Raw genomic sequence first — 22,548 nt, 5'->3', positions numbered from 1 at the left:
TAGTCCCATTACATGATCTGGTGCGATTTTAAATTAAGATACTACCTCTTGGAAAAATCTGTAGAGGGTCTGGCATCAGTCCATTCATGCGCTGTTCATTCATTGTGTTGCAGTACTAAAATGAAGAGGAAAAAAAAACACAAGATATTTAAAAATTGATCAGTGCACAGAAGACAATTGAATATCTTTGAATATGTTTCTAGATCTGGTTAAAGGTTAAAGTCTGATGTAAAAGTCTTCTCAGCACAAGAAAAGGAGCTGTTTTTCAAGGAGGTTAGAATAAGTCCAAAGCATCTTGAAAAAATCTGAGCATGCTGTGCTGAAATCTGTTGCCGATGAGGTCCAATGCCCTGTGGGCTTGTTCTGAGGGACTGTAGCATTAACCCTTTTCTCCTCCAGGTCAGCAGCTCACCAAACACTCATATCCTACAGGACCGGCATGGACAGACGCACTCTGAAGCCTTTCAGCTGCTTGCCAAGGCAATGCAATAATTGATGTTTCAGTTAAACAAACCATCTGTTAAAAGTGTGTGCATAGAAACGTGTGTGTGGGTTTGTTTCTGATTCTTTTATACAAGAATTTGATCTAAAATCCTAAAAATCTAAATAAAATACCTTCTTCCTGTTAGAGAAAACCTAACAGAGTTCATTGTGTTTAATATTCTATGTGGTCGGATTGAGACAGTCATCACAGCAATATGTAAATCTGCTTTCTCATTGTGAAGGAGGGAGGGAGGACGATGGGACCGGCTTGGATGGGAATGGATCAGAATGGCTACCCAAGTGGCACAGCTGTTATTAAAAGGCCTATTTATCACTGTCAGATCCCCTCCTCGCTCCTAGCCCTCTGCTTTTACCCTCCAGCACTTTCACTAGGCCACATCTGAACAAAAGGCCTAATACCAAAAAAAAAAAAAGAAAGAAAAGCAGTGCATGTTGAGGTTGTGGATCCGATTCGGCTTCATGTAACTTTAATTTTCCGCTCAGCTAGCTTATTGATTAGAGCCGCAATTACCACCTAATATGTAGTAGGTGTGTTATTAAAAGACACTCTCCATAGTTGGCCAATAACTAAACAGTGTCCGAACTCAAACAGTATCGCTAAGCCTTGAGGGACATATGAGAGAAGAGTGGGGCCCATCATCATTAGCAGAGTAAGGGGAAATTGGAAAAAAAATGGCTGAATTGGAGTCACTACCTCCAGGGAGAGCTGGATGAGGAAGGTACGGGGTCACATGTTTTATTTTAGCGCCTGACAGAAACCGGTCTTTAACTTTGAACAGGGGGCGTCTGTCTTTCAAGGTGTCGAACAATGATTAGAGATGCCTGGAAGTCGAGTTGGTCTCCCAGGAGCCGGTAGCGCCAATCAACGTTGGCAAAAAAAGGGGAAGACATTTTAGAATAGACGCCCTCTGCACACTCGTGTTAATTAAAAAGCGACTTTGAGCATTAATTTAAGCAACTGGAAGTTTACATTTTTGTCATGCAGCCATCTTAAAACAGAAGGAGAGAGATGACAGACTTCAGGAAAATTAACAGTAATAATATTTTCTTTTATTCAGAAGCATCAATAAGACCTGCACACACAAAGTGAAAGAACAAATTAATTATCCCTCTGACCCGACATGCTGTTTCCCATAATTCCTATTAATTTCACGTAATGGCTGCCTGCTCACCTGGAATTAACAACAATGAAGTCAAAATCCACTGGGATATCTCCGAAGGGCCAAGTGGCAACCACAGCAAACAAACACAAACGGAAATAAGAATACATTTAAAGAACATGGGCTTGAGTAGCATCAATTATATTCCAGAGTGCTCAGTATTTTCCAGGTGATCAGCAGCTTTTTGTACATTGGGCTCTCCCATGAGTCGAAAGCTATTACAGAAATCCTGGACTCATTTGGCAAAGATTCATGAACAAAGGAGTTTTTAAATGTGCAGCTCGAATACTTAAATATTTGTGCTTCTTAAAATGTCTGGAGGCCAGCGTCATGCATTAAAATCTCATATGTCATATCTTTTCTATCAAAAAAAAGGTTTTATTTGTTTATATGAATGCGCAAATTTGAACACACTGAAAACTGGGATGGATATCTTTTTTAACTGGAAAGTGCAGAGAATGTTCCTTCTTTATTTGTCTGTTGTTTAATTTTGTATTTGTTGTGTTAAAATCAACTCAGTAACAGATGGAGCGACTCTCTTCTAGTTTAGCTGTTAAAAAAAAACAGCTAGTGTCTGGTTTGGATCAGTTCTCTCTTTCCGTCTCAAGTTTAAGCAAATAAATCACACGATGGCAGGGGGGGGAAAGCTGTAGCTGGAAGGAGTTTGCGTGTACCATTAAAAACAGCATTTTGTTTTTATGGGTTGCGTCTAAATCTGTACGTCCAAAAATGTTTTATATTTTTTTAATCGATCGTCCAAGGGCTGAGTCTATTGTCGATAGATTTGTCCAATTGCCCAACCTTAGTATCAAACTTGAAATATAAGAGAAAAGCGAGACAGAACGATCAGTCTGACTTTATATTAGGGCAGTATTTGTGTTTTTTTTTCTTCTTTTATCAGTGTTGGCTGAAAGGGGCATGCATGGGTCAATTCATTAGTGCAGTATTGCTCTCACCATTCGTTATCCATTATCCATTTTTTGATTTGTTCTGTATGTTTAAATTTGAGATGTGTAAATTTGTTATTATTGTGTCTTTTCTATCATGTTGATGGATACTGCAATATCTTGTTAATATTGTATCGTGACCCACACGATAGCACACATGTTCTGCACCGCTTATGAAAATATTCAGGTTTTTAAGTGTTTCCTAAATACTATCCAAAATGTATGGGCAAATACACAGATCCTGCTCAGCTGTCATTTATTTGGGCTGAAATAGCTGTCAAATAAAACCATGCTAGTTTTTTACTCTCTTTAAGGAGGCCCAGTCTCCTCAGACAACACAAACTGTTCTCCTTATACTGTTCTCCTTATCTTTTTTTGTCAGAGATGCAAGACCTCTGGCTAGCCTGGCCATTAGGGCTCAATACTGCATTTTAAAACAGACCAGACCAATCCCAGCCCAGGTGGCGGGCTTATAATGCAACAGCGCTTTTCTGTAACCATAACAGTCAAGATTACATTGTCGTAGGGAAGCAGCTGTTCCAACGGTTGCAGTTCCAAATTCTCTCGAGTGGTGCCCAACTTAACACGAGTGAATAAAATAAATGTGATTGGTCGATTATCTAGGGGGTGGGATTGTTGTGGTGGGAGGTTTGCAAGCAAGTTTGGTTGTGGCCAGTTTGTCGGAAGCATCTTGCTAACCAGTTAGAATCTTGCTGCTAGTAGGTTCCCAATGGGAAATTCCATTGGGACCAAATAGCACTGAATTGGTGACTTAAAAACGACACAGTCAAGGAACGCTATGGACAGCGGAAACATGCAAGAGGAGGAGAGTTTTGTATCAGAGGTCATGGATGAGTCTCCGCCGTCATACATTTTTTTATTTAGAGGAAGAAAGTGGGGACGAAGATGTTGAGGAAGAGGACGCCAGGGCGGCAGAAGCTTCGTTTGATGTAAAGCAGTCTACATGTTTGAGCCCTTGCCTCACAACGCTGCCAGTTCTGTTAGCTCTACGCCTGCTGAAGACACAGACGTCCATCCCCGTGAACACTGGGACGTAACTCAATAAATGAATCTTATTTTAACCGCTGCGTATATTAGCTGCGACATATGAAGCAAGATGCTATGACTGTAAAAATTTGATTGACAGATGACAGTTGATTTTGATGCTGTTTGTTTTGTCCTTTGCAATTATATTGCTAAATGATAATTAAAAAAAAGACCTGGTGTGGACAAGAAAGGCTAAGAAATCTCTCAGCAAATGGCTGCATAAAATACATAAAACAGGACGGAGCACAGATAGGAAATAATAGCAGAATCACAGAGTGGGCCATTGCATCTGTAAAAGATTATTGTGGCTCAGGTCAATACTTTTTCCATCTCTTCATAGCATCTGCCTCTTGTTTTGTCTAATCACACTGCTACCCTATGCTACATAATGATTAAAAAGCAACCACAAGTGATAAAACTGGCCAAAAAAACAGGGAGTGTAAATTGTGCCTGTGGCAGTAGCAGCATCATTGTGAGCTGATGGGGGGTAAAAGACATCCACAGATGAAAGTAGATTTTGAACAATTCTGCAGCCCAGGGGGGCTGCTCTTTAATGAGGCAAAACTTTAACTACTGAATAATAAATAATAAAAATTGACAGTTCATTTAGCTTTCAGTGTACCTCATACAGAAACTCATTACATACCATTACTCTTACTGTCCATGGCATGATCAGTAACTATGGTGAAGGGAAAAATACATTGGATTAGGTAGCAGGGATTCTGTGCTGCTGTGTAGGATTGCATTTCTGTCGCCTGAAATTTTTTATCTGACAAACTGTTTTTAAAAAAAATAGTTGAGATATGTTCACTATACTTAATTTTTTTAAGTTGGTAGCTCATAGATATCAACTTCAAGTTTAAGGAAAATGTCAGCTTAATCAATTTCCTCTGCTTTAATGACTTTGTAATAAACATTTAGCACTAGCTACAACATATACTGTGTTATGTTATTTAATACAGTTTAATCTGATAATTTATCTTTATGAAAACAGAAGAATTAGATGCTTATTTTGTGATATGTAAAAAGGCCAGATGTAGACTACATGATCTTCTTGACTTTAACAATGCAGAAATGAAAAGTTTTATTTTATTTTAATGTGTGTACTCACATATGACAGCATAGCTTTGAGCTCCTCATCACTTCTTACAGTAATTCTGTCTCCCACCTCATCTTCGTCTAAACAAAAACAAAAAATAAGAAACCAGATAAAGAAAGGTGGGTCTTGGAAATCCTGTAAAACAACATCATATTACATTAATCAATACAAATCTTCATATAAACACTTTGACGGTTGATGATTTAAAGTCAGAACTTACACCCAGTCACAATCGATTTAGAAGAAATTAGGAAACATTAATAAAACAGTTAATACTCAATTAGAAAAGGCTGCTGATATTTATTATGGTTTGAAAAGGGTGATGCCAAATAGGGATCCAAATCGAATAGAAATCCAGGAAAATATACCTTTTTATTTGAACTTTTAATCAGACTGAAGAATATTTTGTTAATATTTTATTCCTTTTTCTATTCTATAATTTATCTATTTAAATAAATAGATAAAACAGGGTTTAAATCAGGACACTTTCAAACCAACATTTAAAAACACAGTGTGTCTGTATATGCTCATAAACAGACTTTTGCAAATGCCACAGTCGACTTTATCTCTAATCTAAGATCATTTAAATGAAAACATAATGATAACCCAACAGTAAATTGTACAAGAACTTACAGCTATCAGGTAACACAACTCAGAATGGAGTCAGTGTTAGTTATTTCTTTTGGGGATCTGATACATTTAGTCAGTTTTTCAGGGTGCCTTGTTACAATTTACTTGTAAGGCTCTTTCTCCTTCTCTGTTTAACTATGGATTCTGTTGTCTGTTAACCCGTCTTTTTAATATAAAAAATCAGGTAACTACCTAAAAAGCTACAACTTTTCAATCAAATAAAGAAAAAAATGACAAACTGACAAATATGTATTCAGTTCTTATGAATCACAGCTGTATATTTGTTTCCACCTTTCTATAATTTGTGCACCATTTATCACCATTGTTTTATAGTGATGTATAGTTGTATTAAGGAGTGTTAAACCTAAGAAGATCAACACTATAAAACAAGGTATGCAAGATTAATAATTAGCTTGAAGTAAGTATTTCAGGGGAATCAGAATCTTCAAAATACTGCTTTTTAAACAGTCCTGATGTCACAAAAAACTGGTAAATAAAAAAAAATAGAAGATGCTAATTAACTGATTTGAAAAGAGTCAAATATGAAGCTACCAGAAACCCATTTGCCTCCTGTGCCATCATATTCCAGGATTGCAAGCTATGGGAGTGCCCACAAGGTAGGTTTCAGAGACATGGTCAAGTTAAGGAGGGCTAAAGCATTGAAACAATAACAAAAGGACAAGAGATATTTAAAGACAGATTTTTCAAAAGGCTTTTAAAAAATGACGAGACAGGGGATGTTTGATGGGCCAGATTAACGGATTCAGTAATAGGCACAGAGCTCCACTTCAGTTAAGATGCCAGAAGGATGAAGGATTGGAGGATTGTCATGAGCTGGTATTATTAAAGATAACTTAGTTCGCCCACATTTGAGTGTGAAAAAATACCTTCAAACCCCTGATAAATAAACTGACACAATCCATGAATATTTTGCTTTTTTTTATAAAAAAAAAAAAAAGAAGGATGGCTATATTTGTTAACAAATGGTTTTAAATGTCAGAAAAGTTTACTTCTTCATTTTAAAGTGTTTATTATCATAACAGATAACAGGTTGAGTGACTTGGGAATATTTAAATTTTTCACTAAATGTATAGTGGAGGATGTTCTTTTTCGGGGTGGACCATCTAAATAAGTGATCCTCCTAATTGTCAATCATTCTGGTGATATGTTAACGTAAGGCCATCCTACTTGGTCGTCCCCATTTTCACCTAACAGTGGCGAGCCTGATATAGTGGAAGAAATGCAAATCTTCTTTTGGAAAGCATGTGTGTATGAGCGATGCAAACAGCAACTTTTAAACAGAGTGTGCACGAGGAGAAATGGGCTCACGCATGCTCTTGCATGCATTTAATAGGCGTTCCCTCTCTGGAGCAGGTACAGGGCTGTGCAACCCATCTCCTTGGGGAGCAGTGGACTGCCATCGTGCAGCGATCGGGGAGCAGTGTGGGGTTAATGGTTTTGCTCAGGAACCCAGAGTTCAAGCTGTGGGGATCAAATCGGATACTTACAACCTTCTTTGAGCACACGGCACTACTCTAACCACCAGGCCATCAGTCCCCATAAACAGAGTGCGCACGCTGTTGCATGCTATTGCACACATAATAGGTGCTCCCTCTCAGGGTACAGGGTTTTGCAAGTGGAGAGGTTAAGTTTTCAAAAATTCATGAAAATCCATCACTATGCCTTTAAGGTGCAAAACAGTTTCCCAAAACTTTTGCACACAGATATTTTCCCAAGAAAGCCCAAACATCCTCTTGTATTTATTTAATATGGACTGACATAGGAAAATGCAGTTGTTCAAGGAGTAATATCAATTATTGTTTCAATATATTAAGACATTGTACTTAATGGCTTTCATTTTTGCCTAATCTGCTCAAAAACTGCATTTTTTGCACCCTAATAATTCTTAGTAATAGATCAGCATGTCACTTCATAGGTAAGTAACATGGAAATCTGCTAGCAATTTAACTTAGGTTATTATTAGAGTGTGTGTGTGTTTAAGAGGCTATCTCCAGTAAATAATGTTTTAATACACAAGCTGCTTTTAATACTAGATTGGACCAGGAGGAACTTACATTCAAAGGCAGTGACAGTGGCTTCAGGCATCACGTCTCTGATTGCGACCTGAAATATTTGGAGAGTTAAAATTGGAATAAACACAACTTTAAATCTGTTAACAAATGCTAAGATTTTAAATAGAGACACAGAGCTGGGGTGTATGAGCTGGAAATACAAGTAAAAAACAGAGGCAGGTGTTTGAATTTGTCCCACCAAACAGGTATTTACTGGATTCAAGCTACAGATATGTGGGAAAGTTTTGCTTTTAGCTTAACTGACAGCTCTCTGGTTGCTTTGAACTCACCAGCAGGTCATTGAAGTTAAGCACAGATGGATAGTCCACAGACGAATCCATATCCCCTAAAGGGGTCTTTATACGGATTATTATCGGCTCGGTGTCCATTTCCCCTGGAGGATTTAAAATAAGCATAAAAACGAAAGGTTAAGCCTCATATTCCTGAGTATGAAGGCTAGCGAGCTAATTTCCTGCAGTGGTTGTTTCCTATTAAAGTGACGTGAAACTGTAAAAAAAGATGAGCTCGTCCGCTAATGTCAAGGCATCCCCGCCGGAAACCTTCAGGCTGAGATAAATATGTGTTTTCTTTTTCGTCCTAAAGAAAACTTTTCTTAAGGAACACAGAAGGTGTTTAGCTAGGCAGCTAGTTTGAAGGAAGTAGCTCCAACAGCGTTTCCGGAACAACATCCGCTTACAGAATTTCAAAATAAAATACATCATCTTACTTTTTTGTTAAAGCTTTATTAGAAAACTTTTTTTTTACTACAAGAATAAATAAGTAAAATTTCCAAGGAACAGTCAGGGGTTTGAAAAAAATAGTAATAATAATAATAATAATAAAAAAAATTACTGAATAAACTTAAAAATAGTAAAGTAAAAAATTACTGAATAAACTTAAAAATAGTAAAGTAATTGAGTAAAGCTAGACATAGAAGACACAGAAGCATATAAAGGGATTACATAAATATTTTGAATTTAGGACATAATGATAAATTTTTAATAGCCTTTTTGTTATTGGGAGAAGATAATGTAGAGAAATAAATTGTTGCTTCCTTTAAGAAAGAGATACATGAGGGTTTAGTCATAATTTCACATTTACACATAGTCATGTATTCTCTCAGACATTTCTGATTGAGTATGTAACATGTATATTAAGTTGAGTTATGTTAAGATGTTAAATGGCGATGGTAAATACATAAAATACTGTCTAATAATCAACTGACCTGAATACACATTTTTAGAAAATACTTCTTTCAATGATCATCTGTTTTTAATCAACTTAAACTTAATTTTGCATTAATTATCTTATTACGCACTGCAACTAGGGCTGAAACAATCAAGCAGATTAATGGTGATTAATCGATTATTGAAATAATTGTCAACTAATTTGGTAATCGATTAATCATTAATTGAAGTAGAGACTCAAAAACATGCCTTTAACTGACGAAAGGACCCGCCTTGAGAAGCAATTATTCCAAAATTGTAAAAAAAAAAAACGTAAACATTTTGCATTTAAGATAAATAAACTTTTTAGATTATCAATATGCTCTATCCAAAACTCCTCCAGTGGGAAACTTTTAGTTTTATCTGGTTTAATTTCATAAATAAAAATAAAAAAATCATAAAAAGAAACCTTTTCCTATTTGATTATTAATCCACTAATTGGGAACAAATCGACAGATTCATTGATTTGCAAAATAATCGTTAGTTGCAGACCTAACTTGGTCTCTGTTAAAACACACCAGACACCAATATGTACTGTAGAGCTTGACTTGAGATTGAAATTACCACATTTTCTGAGATTAACAATTCATGACATTTCTAATTTCACCGTAGGGAAAAAACAAAAAAAAAACAAAAAAAAAAAAAACAACAAACTTTTTCAGAGCAAAAGTGTAGCCCTATCCACAAGTTTACCCTACGGCTTACAAATGTGTGTGTGTGTGTGAGAATGTGTGTGCTTTAATGACGAAAGAGGTTAAGGTAAAAAGAAATTAAGGAAAAATGTTCTAAATAGTTTTCCCAATGAAGAGTATCTACAGCAGATCATAGATCTAGATGATTTAACAGATGAAAATAAGTTCAAATAATAAAACACTAATTTGTATCTTTTTCAATAATCTTAAAGCTACAGTGCGTAATAATTTCAAGGATTTACTGACAGAAATGTAAATGCTGGGCATAAGTATTTATGAGAATTGAAATTCTCAAGCATGATGTTTTCATTGCCTTAGAAATTGCTATTTATAATTACAAAAATTGCTATTCATAGTTACAAAAGAGCAGGTAATGTTTGTAAGGAGGCAGTGTTGGGATCTGGAGGCTTGTCTAATTTTCTCCACCAAAGGGCGCCTGAGATCTTCCTCCTGAGGGCATTAGCTGACTTCGACACACCTGTTTTCCATCTGCTCATCATGAGCCCTTCATAAGGAGGAGGAGGCTGACACTTCCCTGCCAGAGTGTTTGCCAGTAATGGTACCAGCAAAACCTGAGCCAGCCTTATTGATCTGTTATCTGATTTTTGTGAACAAGCCTGACCCTGTGTTATTCTGCCTCTCAGATCCTGACTTATCTGGAGATCTTCCTAAACCTGGATAAATCAATCGCTTCCTGGAACCAGCCTGTCTGTCCTCCGCCTCAGCCTCTGCCTCTGCCTCTGCCCTCAGCCTGCCGACAGCCTCTGGACCCACAAGGTTTCCCCCCTGCTGATCTGAATACCCTCTGAGCAGGTATTAATCCTAGTCACCGTTGAACTGCAAGTTTCCTGGATCCACTCTAACTGATCTTTCCTCCTCTAGTGCTTCCCTCCCGTGACCAGCCTGCCGAGCCAAGAACCCGTTCACATTTATCTGTAAACATTGTAAATAAACCATTTAACTTTTTCCCCGTCTGAAGAGTGTTTCTGCATGTGGGTTAGATGCTAGACCTCAACATGACAGGCAGACATGTTTGGCTGTACAGTGCAGAGCTGACAGACTAGTGACTGTAGAGATTTTATTACGCCTAAATGTGACTGCAAAAAGTTAGGCCTATATACAATCTTATATAGACTAATAAAATCCTTTTTTTTATTATCTATGTAAACTACTTTCTCCTGCTCTTCAGCAGGACCAATCACCTGGACAGCAGAGGTAAGGTGAGCAAAGTTCTGGAGCTCAGACAGCAGAAGCAGGAAATCAGTGTGAGAATACCAGCTGAGAGAGGTCCACACTGAAAGAAATCGAAATCATAATACGTCATTTTTTTTCTTAAAATAAGTGCATTTGTTCTTGGATTAAGCAGGTAAAGGAGACATGTTGCCAATGGAAGAAGACAATTACACTTAAAATAAAAAACTCAATTGCATTGTCTTATTTCAAGTGCATATTATATAATCTTTTAAGAGTAAAAATATTAATTCCATTGGCAAACTCTCATTCACCTACTCAAATTAAAGGTAAATACAGTTAATTTAAGGAATTTTTACTTATTTCTAGATCATTTTTCCAGTGCATAACTGGGATGAAGTAGCCAGCGGTACCCCTGTCTGGAGCTCATGAACCCCAGCAGTAGCTCAGACGGAGCACATATATGCACTTTATAAGTTTTTTCAGGCAAACAGAGTGCTAAACACTGTGGAGAGGCTATGACTGACCCAGGAGAGCTATAGAAATGAATGCGGGGATCACAGCAGGATTCGGTTATACGGTTCTTAATTTAGAAATTTGATTTTCAGTTATAAAATGCAGTTTTTGTACTGACATCAAAGATAAGTTTTTAAGATAGCTTGAGATTATAGATAAGGTTTGCATGCAGCACAAGTATAAAAAGTACAATGCCAGGGAAGTGACGGCCTAGTGATTAGAGCGTAGAGCTTGGAATCCTGAGGTTCTGAGTTCGAGCCCCACTCCCACAGACTGCCAGTCTGGGTCCCTGAGCAAGACCCTTAACCCCACACTGCTCCCCGGGTGCCACACAATGGCAGCCCACTGCTCCCCAAAGGGATGGGTTAAATGCAGAGGTACATTTCTCCAATGTGAGATCAATAAAGTTCAATTATTTATCTTTAAATCATATTTTTTTTTATTTCTTATGTGATATTGATACATTTTACCCATCTAAGATTTAAAACTAAATGCCCCATTTGATTCCTCAGAATAACCTAGTCCAGTCATATAGTAGGAAAGTAAAATAAGTTAAAAAAAATAAAGGGGATTTTTTTATATATACACCCACACCCCCCCAAGCTCATTTTATTTGTTATATGTTTAATCTGTAAACATATCTTAGTTTGATTAATAATACATTTAAACTTTGGCTTATTTACTGCTGTATAGTTTCTTAAAACCATTAAAGGAATGATGTCTCAGCAGGACCTTGATAAAATAGTTGATAAGCTCTTTTTTGGTAGAATTAATTACTATTTTACAGGTTTGCCCGATCAGATGGCTTCAGTTTATCCAGAATGCTGCTGCCCGCATCCTCACTAAATTGAAGAAAATGGAGCACATCATCCCAGTTCTAAAATTGTTTCACTGTCTACCTGTATAAAAGAGAACAGACTTAAAAAGACTTCTTTTAATCTATAAATTGCTGAACGTTCTCCAAAATACATTACAAACTTATTGTCAGCGTATTAACCTTCCAGAATTCTCAGGTCGGGATGGATCAATCTATGCATAATAATCAGAACCAAATATGAAGAGGCAGCTTTTAGTGTTTTGCTGCACTAATCTGGAATAAACTTTCATAAAACTGTAAAAGTGTTGAAACCCTTTGTTGCTCTAAAATTTTGCGTCTAACTGTATTAAAAATGCATTTGGTTAGAGTGGAATTTGACTTTGATCTAATCATTGTGAATTAAGTTTCCAGTCAATTTTCCTAACCATTTATACTTTACTTTATACTTTATACTTATCTTATATTTATCTTTAGTTAGTTTTTTTATTAATAAATTATTTTATCAATATTATTTAATTGTCTTATTTCAATTATGCACTTTTATTCTCTGTAATTATTTTTTTGCCTCCTTGTCACTGCTGTATACTTTTCCTGTGTTCAATGTACAGCACTTGTCTTGGCACTGAAATGAACTATAAAACTAGACTTGCCTTGCCTTTCCTCTTTCTGCTATTCCTTTATATGATGTTTTCTCATGTCTAAACTGGAAAAAGGAAAATGTTATTTTAAATGTATATTATTGAAGGTTCCATAAAAAGGAAAAAACAATTATACTGATTAAATCTGTGATAAATATTGTGCTATAATCAAATCGCAAAAATTGTGCGATAATCCCACAATCCCAAAAGCATATATGTTAGATAAATCTTGAGATTCTAAACATTGGAAGGAATCTAATATTTTGGTTTCATTACAGTTTTTGCAGTTTTAAAACTGTCTACAGTTTTAACATGCCTATACGCCCTTGTGTATCTAGCCAATTAAACATTCACCATGGTAAAAAAGGGACTACTTTTAAGAAATTTAAATTTATTGAAAAAAATTCTTTCTGACTTATTAGAAATTTTGAGTTAAAAAACTGCATCACTTTTTCACTTCCTTTTTCACACCATTAACACAGCATTTGTATTTAACCGATGGTGCTTGGCATCAGAGCTTAATTGAAAGTAAAACAAAGGAGCACTTAAAACTGTTGTTGATTACGGCCTTATGATTGAGGAGCGGTGGCTCTGTGCAGCTTTGATTGCACTTCCAACAACAAGGCATCGATCTTTGGACAAAGTGAAGTCTCATCTTGTGTTAATTTACAGCGCGCTGATCCCACATCCGATACCTGAGTCTGTTGACCTGGGTTATGTGTAATGATAAGAACTTGTTAAAGCCCGCTCTTTCTCCCTATGCCTTCAAACTGGCAGACATGAGCTACTTGAAACAGTATCCTCAAGGTTTGTGTGCTCTGCCAACCACTGTGGCAGGTCTGGTTTCAAGCAGGTTACAAAACAGCCATGCCCTGGTTGGCCAATGGATGAACTTTTAAACCATTTTTTTTTGTATCTTATATAAGGAAATCATCCAAATTAACTATGCAGTGTAGATTTCTGCCTATTTACTACAGATTGAAACAGACACACAGAAACAAGCAAAGGTTACAAGTTCATTTCATTGACTCTTATTGAACTGATCCCCCATCACTCACACCTGTCCCAACAGCTGGGCTAAACACTCATTGATTTCTATGTAATGTGTGAAATTATTACTTTGTCTAATTGTTACAAGGGAGTAAAGGGGAAACAAAGCAGGGTCATCAAGCTTTCTGATTAATGCCTCTACCAGCAGCACCCTCTGATGAAAGGCAAAGGATCTATATGGCATTTTGTCAAACACATTCTCCCAGGGCTTGACGTTTGGTCCTTCTGCTTTAGGGGCCGACCTGCAGAAGCGTAGTCAGCAATCCACATTATCAGAAATCAAAGTCCTGACTTAGCTAGGAGGGGAGAGTGGAAAAGGAAGGCCAGCATTCACTGTCTGGTAATTAAGAGCCATTTTATCAGAGCTCCTCTTTTGCTCCATACCTTTTCCCCCCTTTGCTATTGACAAGCTGCTTAGCACAAAGTGAGCTCAGTTGGACTCTAAATATATGAGGCACACTTATTTAACTTTCTCAGCAAAGAGAGAAATGCAAGTAAACAAGACAGCAATAACTCTGTGCAGCACGGCTGCCTCTTTCACTCTAACTGATCTTTTGTTTGGGGTGCAACAAATGCTGCTGCTTTTTGCTTCATACCCTTTTTCTCAACAGAAAGCTATTGTTTCTTTAGTAGGGTTGTTTAGATCATTAATTAATGATCCAAAGTCAGCACTGTCTTTTACTGTAATGCTGATATAAAAGACCATAAAGAATTAAGTGTTACCTTACATACAGAGTCCAACCCGCTTGATTTCATCAGGATATTCTCATTTATATCATCAGTAATTATTGAAGTACTGTACTGTACAGGGGAACGGTATTTGGCAGCTGATAGCTTCCCTCTGTTTTTTGTGCTTTTTTGTCAGACTGAACCTTTTCAACAACTCATTTCAGTATCAGATAAAAACAAAGATAACCTGAACAAAAACAATGTGCTGTTTTTAAACTATCACATTTTTACAGGAAGATAAACAAGTTTTTTTTCAAAGGTGGCAAAGGTTTACATTATTATAGAAGAATATTAACAAACTATTCACAGATCTTAGCCAAAGACCATCACACTATCAACATCATGTTTTGTTTTGTTTTTCTATAAAATGCTTATTAGTATATATGTGGTTGTAAAGAAACAAAAGCCTTTCAGAAAGTCCCGTAAAAGTTTAAAAAACAATCCACTAGACTTGGTTTCCAAGGTTTTAAGATGTTTCGCTTCCCCTCCAGGAAGCTTTCTCAATTGTTACAAGGGATCCGCAGTGAGTTTCAGTCTTTATTCAGACAAGGCCTTGTATTGCTTTTCAGAAGTTTCAGTTTTATCATAAAAAAAAAATCTTCCCTAAACATTCAGGGGTCAACATGATATTAATGTAAGACAGGTCTGTCTTCTTTTGGGTCACCGTTTGCTTTTGGATGGGGGCGGTTCTAGACAGGGGGTGACAGGGGCCTGTGCCCATGTAGAACTGGTCCTGGCCCTTTTTATGACCCCTGTATGAAGACATAACAATAAATTATCTTTGTTTTGTGAACAGAAACTGTAACTTATTGGTCCATTGGATAAATCAAATTTTTATTTTAGCCACAGATGCATCGTAATTTACTCTTTTTTTTACAGGCAGATTAAAACTAAACAATGAACAATAAAGTCAAATTCAGCTGAAGAAGTCGACTGGAAAAAATGTTTTCCATCTCAGGATAACAAAGGAATTTGTTCCTCATCTGTTTTTGGATTTTTATGATATTGGATCTTTTATCTCTATGGTTCTGATGGCTTTTGATTTTTAAAAAAATTGTACAAATGTTTGATTCCATTTACAATAACACCAAGGGAAAAAAAGGAACATTTAGATGTTTCTAGTTTGACAAAAGCAACAGAACCAATGCAAGCTCTGTAAGAAAATTGTGTCCAACCATCTGTTTTGGGGCACATAATGTCCCACCTCAGGTATCCAAGCCCTCAAGCTGAAATAAAGATGTGTCTCCTTAGCCTTGAGGCCTGAAGCTGGTTGTTTATTGGTGCTGCCAGAGTCTGCGCTCAGATCGATACCATCTTCCTCTGATGGGCCTTCAAAACGCAGGCTTCAAATTGAGGTCAGGATATGTAGAGGGTTATGGCACTTCACCAGATATCAATTACCTGAGCTGTTGTGATCATTTGTTATATATTCTTTTAAAGTTTATCTTGAAAGTTGACCTGTGATGAAGCACAGAGACTTTGCAAGTCGCCAGGAGTTATGAGGAAACATCCCGATTCACGGACAACTCGCGAGAAATGGATTGTGTGACTAACTTTCAGGTCTTTGAGCAGCATGCTTTTGTTTACGTTTCCAGTTTTTCAAATTCACCTCAAAGATGCCCTTTATGGCTCTGTGTTGTTTCTAATAAAGAGGAAATATTGGTGCCGTCTTGACCTGCTCATAGGGGCCATAGAGAATTTATGAGGTGTGTCCCCTCCATTGAGGCTGCTTTTGAACAAAGGCTGACATAAATAACACCTTCACCAGTTAACCTGAACTCTATTGGTTTTGTTCTCATGTTGTGGTCAACTGACTTTAATACATGTAAGACATAAATGCTTCTTATTTTATAGCATGTTTTCACAAAACCATTCTAACCTATAAATCATACATTTCCCTTCAGGATGTAACATGCTTTTCATTCACTTTGTGTGGAAATCCATTTTCATCCAAAAATAAAAGCAATTTTTTTGTTATTAATGCTTAACACAGAATTCTTAAACTAGATCTTAATTTAAGTTAATTCGAAACAAAGGGCAGCAAATAAAATATAGTGATTGGTGTATTGCCATGCTGAAAAAATGATTACTTTAATCATTTAAATCCATTCTTGTACCTCCAAACTCGCAAGAGGAAAAAGCAAGGAAAGGAAATCCCAGAACAGACCAGAAAACACATAGGGGATTAGTAAAACGAGCAACAGGAAGAAACCAGCATGAACATTAAAAAGAACAGGTTAGGCAATGAAAATCACATAATACCAAGGGCTGACAACTGAGAGGTTTAAATGTTGGGGAAGCTGATTACTGGAATAAGTAATCAGCTGCTGCCACTCATTATCAGATGGAGAGCAGAGAGCTGAAAAGAGAACTAAAGAATCTTTAAATGGAATGTGTGTGCAGAAATAAACACAGCAAAACAGGGAAACTAAACAATCATTATAAAGAATGTAATTCAAGACAAAAATTACTTAAAGTAGAAAACCAAAGGAAGAAAAAAAAAAAAAAACTTGAGACACAAGGGTGACAGGAAGGAACATAAAAACAACTCAAAACCGGATCAATAATATGAAAATAAGAATTGATCAAAATATCTAAGACTTAAGGCTCAATTTAAGAAAAGATTGCTCTTATAAAAATACATGAAATTTAATTTACTCTCTAACAAAACTGATCCTCTGCCCCAATGTCTTAAAAATGTGTGCTTGTAATATTTGAAGAATGGCAGGATTAATACAGTAATACAGTACATTAATATGAATATGCAGAATATGTGTTGATCATCAGAACCTGCAAAATTTTGGGAGGATATACAAAACGTATTTAGGCTATTACTATCGATAGTGTAGTTTATCAGACCATAAGTGGATTGCCAGTGCATTTTCTGAACGGAATAGACACCTTCCCAAAGTGTGTCAACATATTTGGAGTGTTAGATTTGAAATAGAAGAGACATGTTGTTTATGAAGTTCGTCATTTTTTTTAAGCTGCTGGAGGAACTAATGGTCAATTTGGAGCCAATATCACATCTAATATAGATAAACTGTTTACAAAACTGCATTGTACAGTGTCTGAATCATTCAAATACACTATCACAACTGCCATTAAATTTATTTTAGAGGTAGGGGGTCTGTGATTATGATCCATTCCCTCACATATGTCATGTTTTTTTAATCACCATCATCTGATTAAATGGAAAAGACTCACAACATGTATTATGGAGGAGTCCCAATTCAGTGGTAGAAATACATGTCCCTAACTTATTGCTACTGTCTGCCGCTGATTGTTCAAACTGTTTTTCTTGTTATTCAATTTATAGTTTAATAATGAAGATCAATGGGCTTTGAAACTAAAATAAAGTTTGACCCTCTTTGTTTGTGATGACAAAATGACCATTGTTTTAATTACTTTGTATAAACTAAACACTGTAATATTTGTTTAATAAGAGGGGGAAAAAAACATCTTTTGTAAAAAGATGATGTCACATGTGTTTTAAGAGATATTTTTTATTACTTTCTTACTCCATAACAGTGCTGAAACATTTTGACAATATGTGTTATTTTCTCTTTCTTAAGTGTAAAGTTTTTGCAGTTGTATGTGAGTAGTTGGTGTGCATTATTATACTACATGACATTTACACAGATAAAAAACAAAAAGAAAGTGCCTCATAAGGAGTGCATTACCAATAAAAGAAAAAATTAAAGCATAACCAAAACCTAATTAAACAGGACAATAGCTCAAAGGATCTCAGCAGCTAAGAGGAGGAACTGCAGCCCCCAACATGAGGGGGAAAAAAACTGCTTGATTCTCTGAAATTACAAGATTCTGACTGCTTTCTATTGTAGGTAGGATACTGACTACTCAGAGGTACTCCACCCACATTTCCTGAAATATCTAAAAACTCTTTTCTCATTTAAGGTGGCGATACAGGATCCTGTGCAAAAACGTAGGTGGTAATGTATACACTTTGGGCATTCTATTTCTAATCTATATGATCTATCATAAATATTTATTTTAGATGGCCTGATCACTAACCACTATTGTTAACTAAGAATATGATGCACTGCAAACTGAAAATAAATTGTGTAAAATATGAAAGAAAGGCATACATGTTGATGCAAAATCAAATGCATTCTTGTTGGAACCAGTGAAAGCGCTGCCATTTTCAAACAGCACAGCAGTGACACTGCAACCCATCGATATGTGTGTGATTGTGGAGAAGATGCATGACCTCTCTTCAGCCACACATCGCTGCGGTGTACTGTTTCAGGATGCCTGTTTGTCAGCTGAAATATTCATCAAACAGATCAACGGAAAGTCTGGCTGGCTTTTCAGCTGGGAGCAACATGTCAATAATTGATAGAAGATGAGGTAAATGACTGAGGCACTGCATGTTAGTGTGTGTTGGGGTCCATCTCCTGCTGTAAGTGATGCCTCTGACCTTTGCTTTGAGAAAGATCTCATTATGGTCAGCCTTTACATGACATATGTACGGCAATACAACAAAGCAAACAGTGAAAGTAGACAGAAAGTCAGAGTCATCTATTTTGTTTTCCTACCTTAATTTTCTGTGGAAATGTGTTTTATCTTTAAGTGCCTTCTTAGGCTAATACAGCAAACATTTCCCTGCCAATTAAACTATTCTAAAATTAAAAAAAGAGAAATTATGAAGCTTTTCTGGTTTGGAATTTTTAAGTGTCTCTTGGATCACATATAGCAGGTTTGTGAAGTAGGCCATTATATCTGTGCTTGCTTTTTAATTCATGACAAACTACGGACCTGATACTGCAGTGAGTCAGTGGAAAGTTGGGCTGTAGGTGTGTGTTGGTTCCGCCTGTCAGATGAGATCACTTAGGCTTTAAAAATGTTAACCTTCTGTTCGCTGTCTGACCTTCTGCTTGCAACAGTCAATGCCGCCTATAAATCACTCCTGTGGTTCCAGATTATCTCTACATTTAACAATTGAAGGATCCAATGTGTTAAAGTTAGCATGAAACATTCCTACGTACATTCATACGTTCCGATTCTTATTTCATTTTATTTAGTTTTTTCTCCCAACAAAGTTTCTATCAAATCATAGATATCATAGATATGAATGAAATCATAGATATGAATGTGATATATCAAAAACATTTCTCCAGATTAAAAAAGCAGAAACAAAACATCATTTTTTTCTAGGACAGTTATGAAAGATTCTTAAAAGTATGCAAAGATTTTGCCTTCACAGTGGTTGAAAAATAGTTTTTCCCGTTTTGTCACATCGCAACCAGGAACTGATTTTCTCATGCCTTTTTATGATATACTTTACAGAAAAATCTAAAATGTATGCAACATTTTTAGTTATGGAACCTCGCAAATTAGGACATGATTGCAAAAATAAGATCCTTTGGCTTACAGTAGAATATAAATTATATTTAAGTAGAAAATGCTTTGAATATTATTTAATACAGTTAAGGACGATCCAATAATTTCCTGAGAAACAGTTTTGTCTGTCCTATTTCCCAGTTTTAACTTGTGCTCCAATGTTGCAGCTTAATGGACTAACACTCAACTTTCTCATCAGCATTTATCAGCATTTGTGATGACACTCAGGTTTTTGTGTCTAACATGATAACAAAACATTATTTTTGGGGCATCACTGAAGATTTTAGATAACAGAAACTTCCCGACATGCCAATATTTTACCATTCTGGACTTTCAGGGTACATGTGGGGCAATGAATACAAATAAAATAACATTTCTGAAATGCTCTATCACTAAATCTTAAGTTAGATAAATAAATAAAATAAAAACTACGGTTTATTATCTCTTTTAAATGTTATTTTATTTTATGGCTTCAAACAACATAAGCAATCTAAATGAGTTATTAAGCAAACTGCTTATTCGGTACAAATTGGGGGGCATTTTTTTTTATTCGATTTGTATAATTTTTTGACATATTTAATGAAAAATTGCAATAGAAAAATATTGAAAGGGTTGATTTTACCTAAATAAATAAAAAATACAGCTTTTTAAAGCATTCCATTCCAGAAAGAACAAAACTGGCCTTGATCTGCAAAGAAAAATATGTTTTATGTGTTTCAGCAAAACAAATTAGGCTGTTTTTTTTCCCAAGTTCTATGTTTCTTTTTGCTGTGTATTTAATAACCTCAGCTGTTTAATCAGGTACTTAATAGAGGTTTGGAGACATTTAATTTCCAACGTTTGTTAAAGAGTCTTTGAAATGATCAAGGATACATGAGAAATATCTTCTTTCCAAGAAAAGACGAGTGTCTCTATTAGTCGCTGCTAGCTTTGATTGTTGGCTTCAGAATGTGTATGCATGAATGTCTGGGTGTGCTTTTTTTGTTCAGGCACATGTCCCCTCCGCCTCATTGTGGGATGTAACAATGCCCCAGAAACACAACCTCCAGGGGTCTTACCTGAACGTTGCGGCCCCCAATTTTTCATTAAAAATTGCCATCCAGCAGCTGGGGCTTCGTTGCACCACAATGTGACACAACGCTGGAAGGGCAAACATATGCGACCTGTACCCAACCTTCAAATGTGGCCCAATAGATGGATGGATCTTCTGCTCCATTTTACAAGTTTGAATGCAAATTAATGCAGCCCATTTCCAAAGAATATTAGAGGGCATTGTTGTTGTCTGCCTTCAAGTACAACAACCCCCAGCCCCCCACCCCTTCCCTTGTTTAAGTATTGAAATCTCTGCACATTGAAAAGATGTAAGATTTAAAAGGCAGTTGCCGTAAATGTATGAGGCTTGGATTTTCATTTTCTTTTTTCTTTCTTTTTTTTTTTTTTTGGTTCAACTTTTTACTTTTTGAGAAATTTAAAACCCAATAGTTAAACTATTTGCCTTGAAAAATAATTTGTGGTTAACTTTAGTTGCCAAATATTGGCTGTGAAACTGCCTACTATGGAAAGAGTTGCTGTTTGACTTTTAATCCAAGAGTAACAGACCTGTTGATGGGAGGAAACATGTTGTGGTGAGCTCTGGGAAGCAAGCAGCAATGTTCTGACAGGTTAGAAGTTGAGTATCTCGGATCTACAGCTGCTGTAATGAAAACCGAGTCTGTCCGACATCCTGATGTAAATGCAGGCAAAGACAAATTTATTTATTTTAACATATGCACTATTCACTAAAATCCTGTATTTTGTATTTAGCTGCATGTTTGATCACAGATTTATTAATGATCATCTTGTTGTAGCATAAAAGTATAAAAATAGGAATTTCCATTAAAGGTATAGTGGAGGGTTTTCGCAAATTTTTGAAAAGACCTGCCCTCTCCACTTTAAAAAATATGCACATGCACAACCCTGTACCCGTTACTGAGAGGGAGCCATTAAACGTGTGCGAGAGCATGCACAAGCCCATATCTCCTCGTGCACGCTCTGTTTAAAAGTTGCTGTTTGCATTGCTCCTATAAGCTTACTTTCCAAAAGAAGATTTTGCAATTTTACCACTATGTCAGATTCACCACCGGTAAGTGAAAATGGGGACGAGCATGGACAGCGTTACGTAAACGTGTCACCAGAATGATTGACAATTAGGAGGACCACTTATTTAGATGATCCACCCCGTAGAAGAACATCCTCCACTATACCTTTAAGTCTTTCCATGTAATAGAATATTTAACCATAAACAGAAAAAGTTAAATAAGTAAAAAATAAAACCATATTGATAGTCTAGTCTATGAAATCCTTTGATTTAGGTCCATGCTGAATGCTGGGTCAACTGTTTAAAGAGTGTGGTGCCTTTGTAATTAATTTGGACCCCTTTCCTTGCCTCATTGGTTCAGACTAACACCCCCATACACAAACATTTAAGTCATTTGTTATCACCTCTTGGCTGAGCTGTGCAATTGGCTGAGCTCCTTCAGGGTCAGAGGTCAAGCCTTTAAAAGGGAATTACTTCACTGACACAATAAGAGATGACATTTTATTTGACGTCTTTCCACCGTTTTGCCTCCTCTCCCGCATCCAGGCCTACGCTGCATCCTAACTGCCCCCCTGGGAACACCGGAGCCCTCAATGTGTCTGTTTGTTTGCGTTTTGCAGCATGGGGGGGCGGGATTAACGCACACTGGCGTCACTGCATCACTGTTTTATTTTTTCAACCTAATTTAAACAATTTGTATCATATCTATTACTTAGATCAAGATTATCCCCACCTTTACCGATTTCTGGGCTCCTTTGACCAAATTAAAAACTATCAAAATTAATATGT

General features: G+C 36.4%; 1 protein-coding gene across 2 annotated transcripts in view; it reads right to left on the bottom strand.

The window, feature by feature from the left end:
• The window catches only part of map2k5 (mitogen-activated protein kinase kinase 5), a 75,601-nt gene extending 67,475 nt beyond the window's left edge, over positions 1-8,126 (bottom strand). Inside the window, exons 1-4 of one of the 2 annotated variants that reach the window (XM_015395079.1) lie at positions 7,750-8,126; positions 7,463-7,511; positions 4,770-4,837; positions 46-115 (exon numbers count right to left, since the gene is read on the bottom strand). In XM_015395079.1, the coding sequence (XP_015250565.1) occupies positions 46-115; positions 4,770-4,837; positions 7,463-7,511; positions 7,750-7,875 (313 nt within the window). In that variant the 5' untranslated portion in view covers positions 7,876-8,126. The remainder of the gene's footprint in view (positions 1-45; positions 116-4,769; positions 4,838-7,462; positions 7,512-7,749) is intronic. The other variant, XM_015395082.1, reaches the window with a different exon arrangement.
• Positions 8,127-22,548: the final 14,422 nt, after the last annotated feature.

This window comes from Cyprinodon variegatus, unplaced genomic scaffold (genome assembly GCF_000732505.1).
Source record: "Cyprinodon variegatus isolate N-32 unplaced genomic scaffold, C_variegatus-1.0 Scaffold724, whole genome shotgun sequence".
NCBI classification, from domain to species: Eukaryota; Metazoa; Chordata; class Actinopteri; order Cyprinodontiformes; family Cyprinodontidae; genus Cyprinodon; species Cyprinodon variegatus.
Note: the sequence above shows the minus strand (reverse complement) of the source record. Positions and strands in the feature narration are given on the sequence as shown.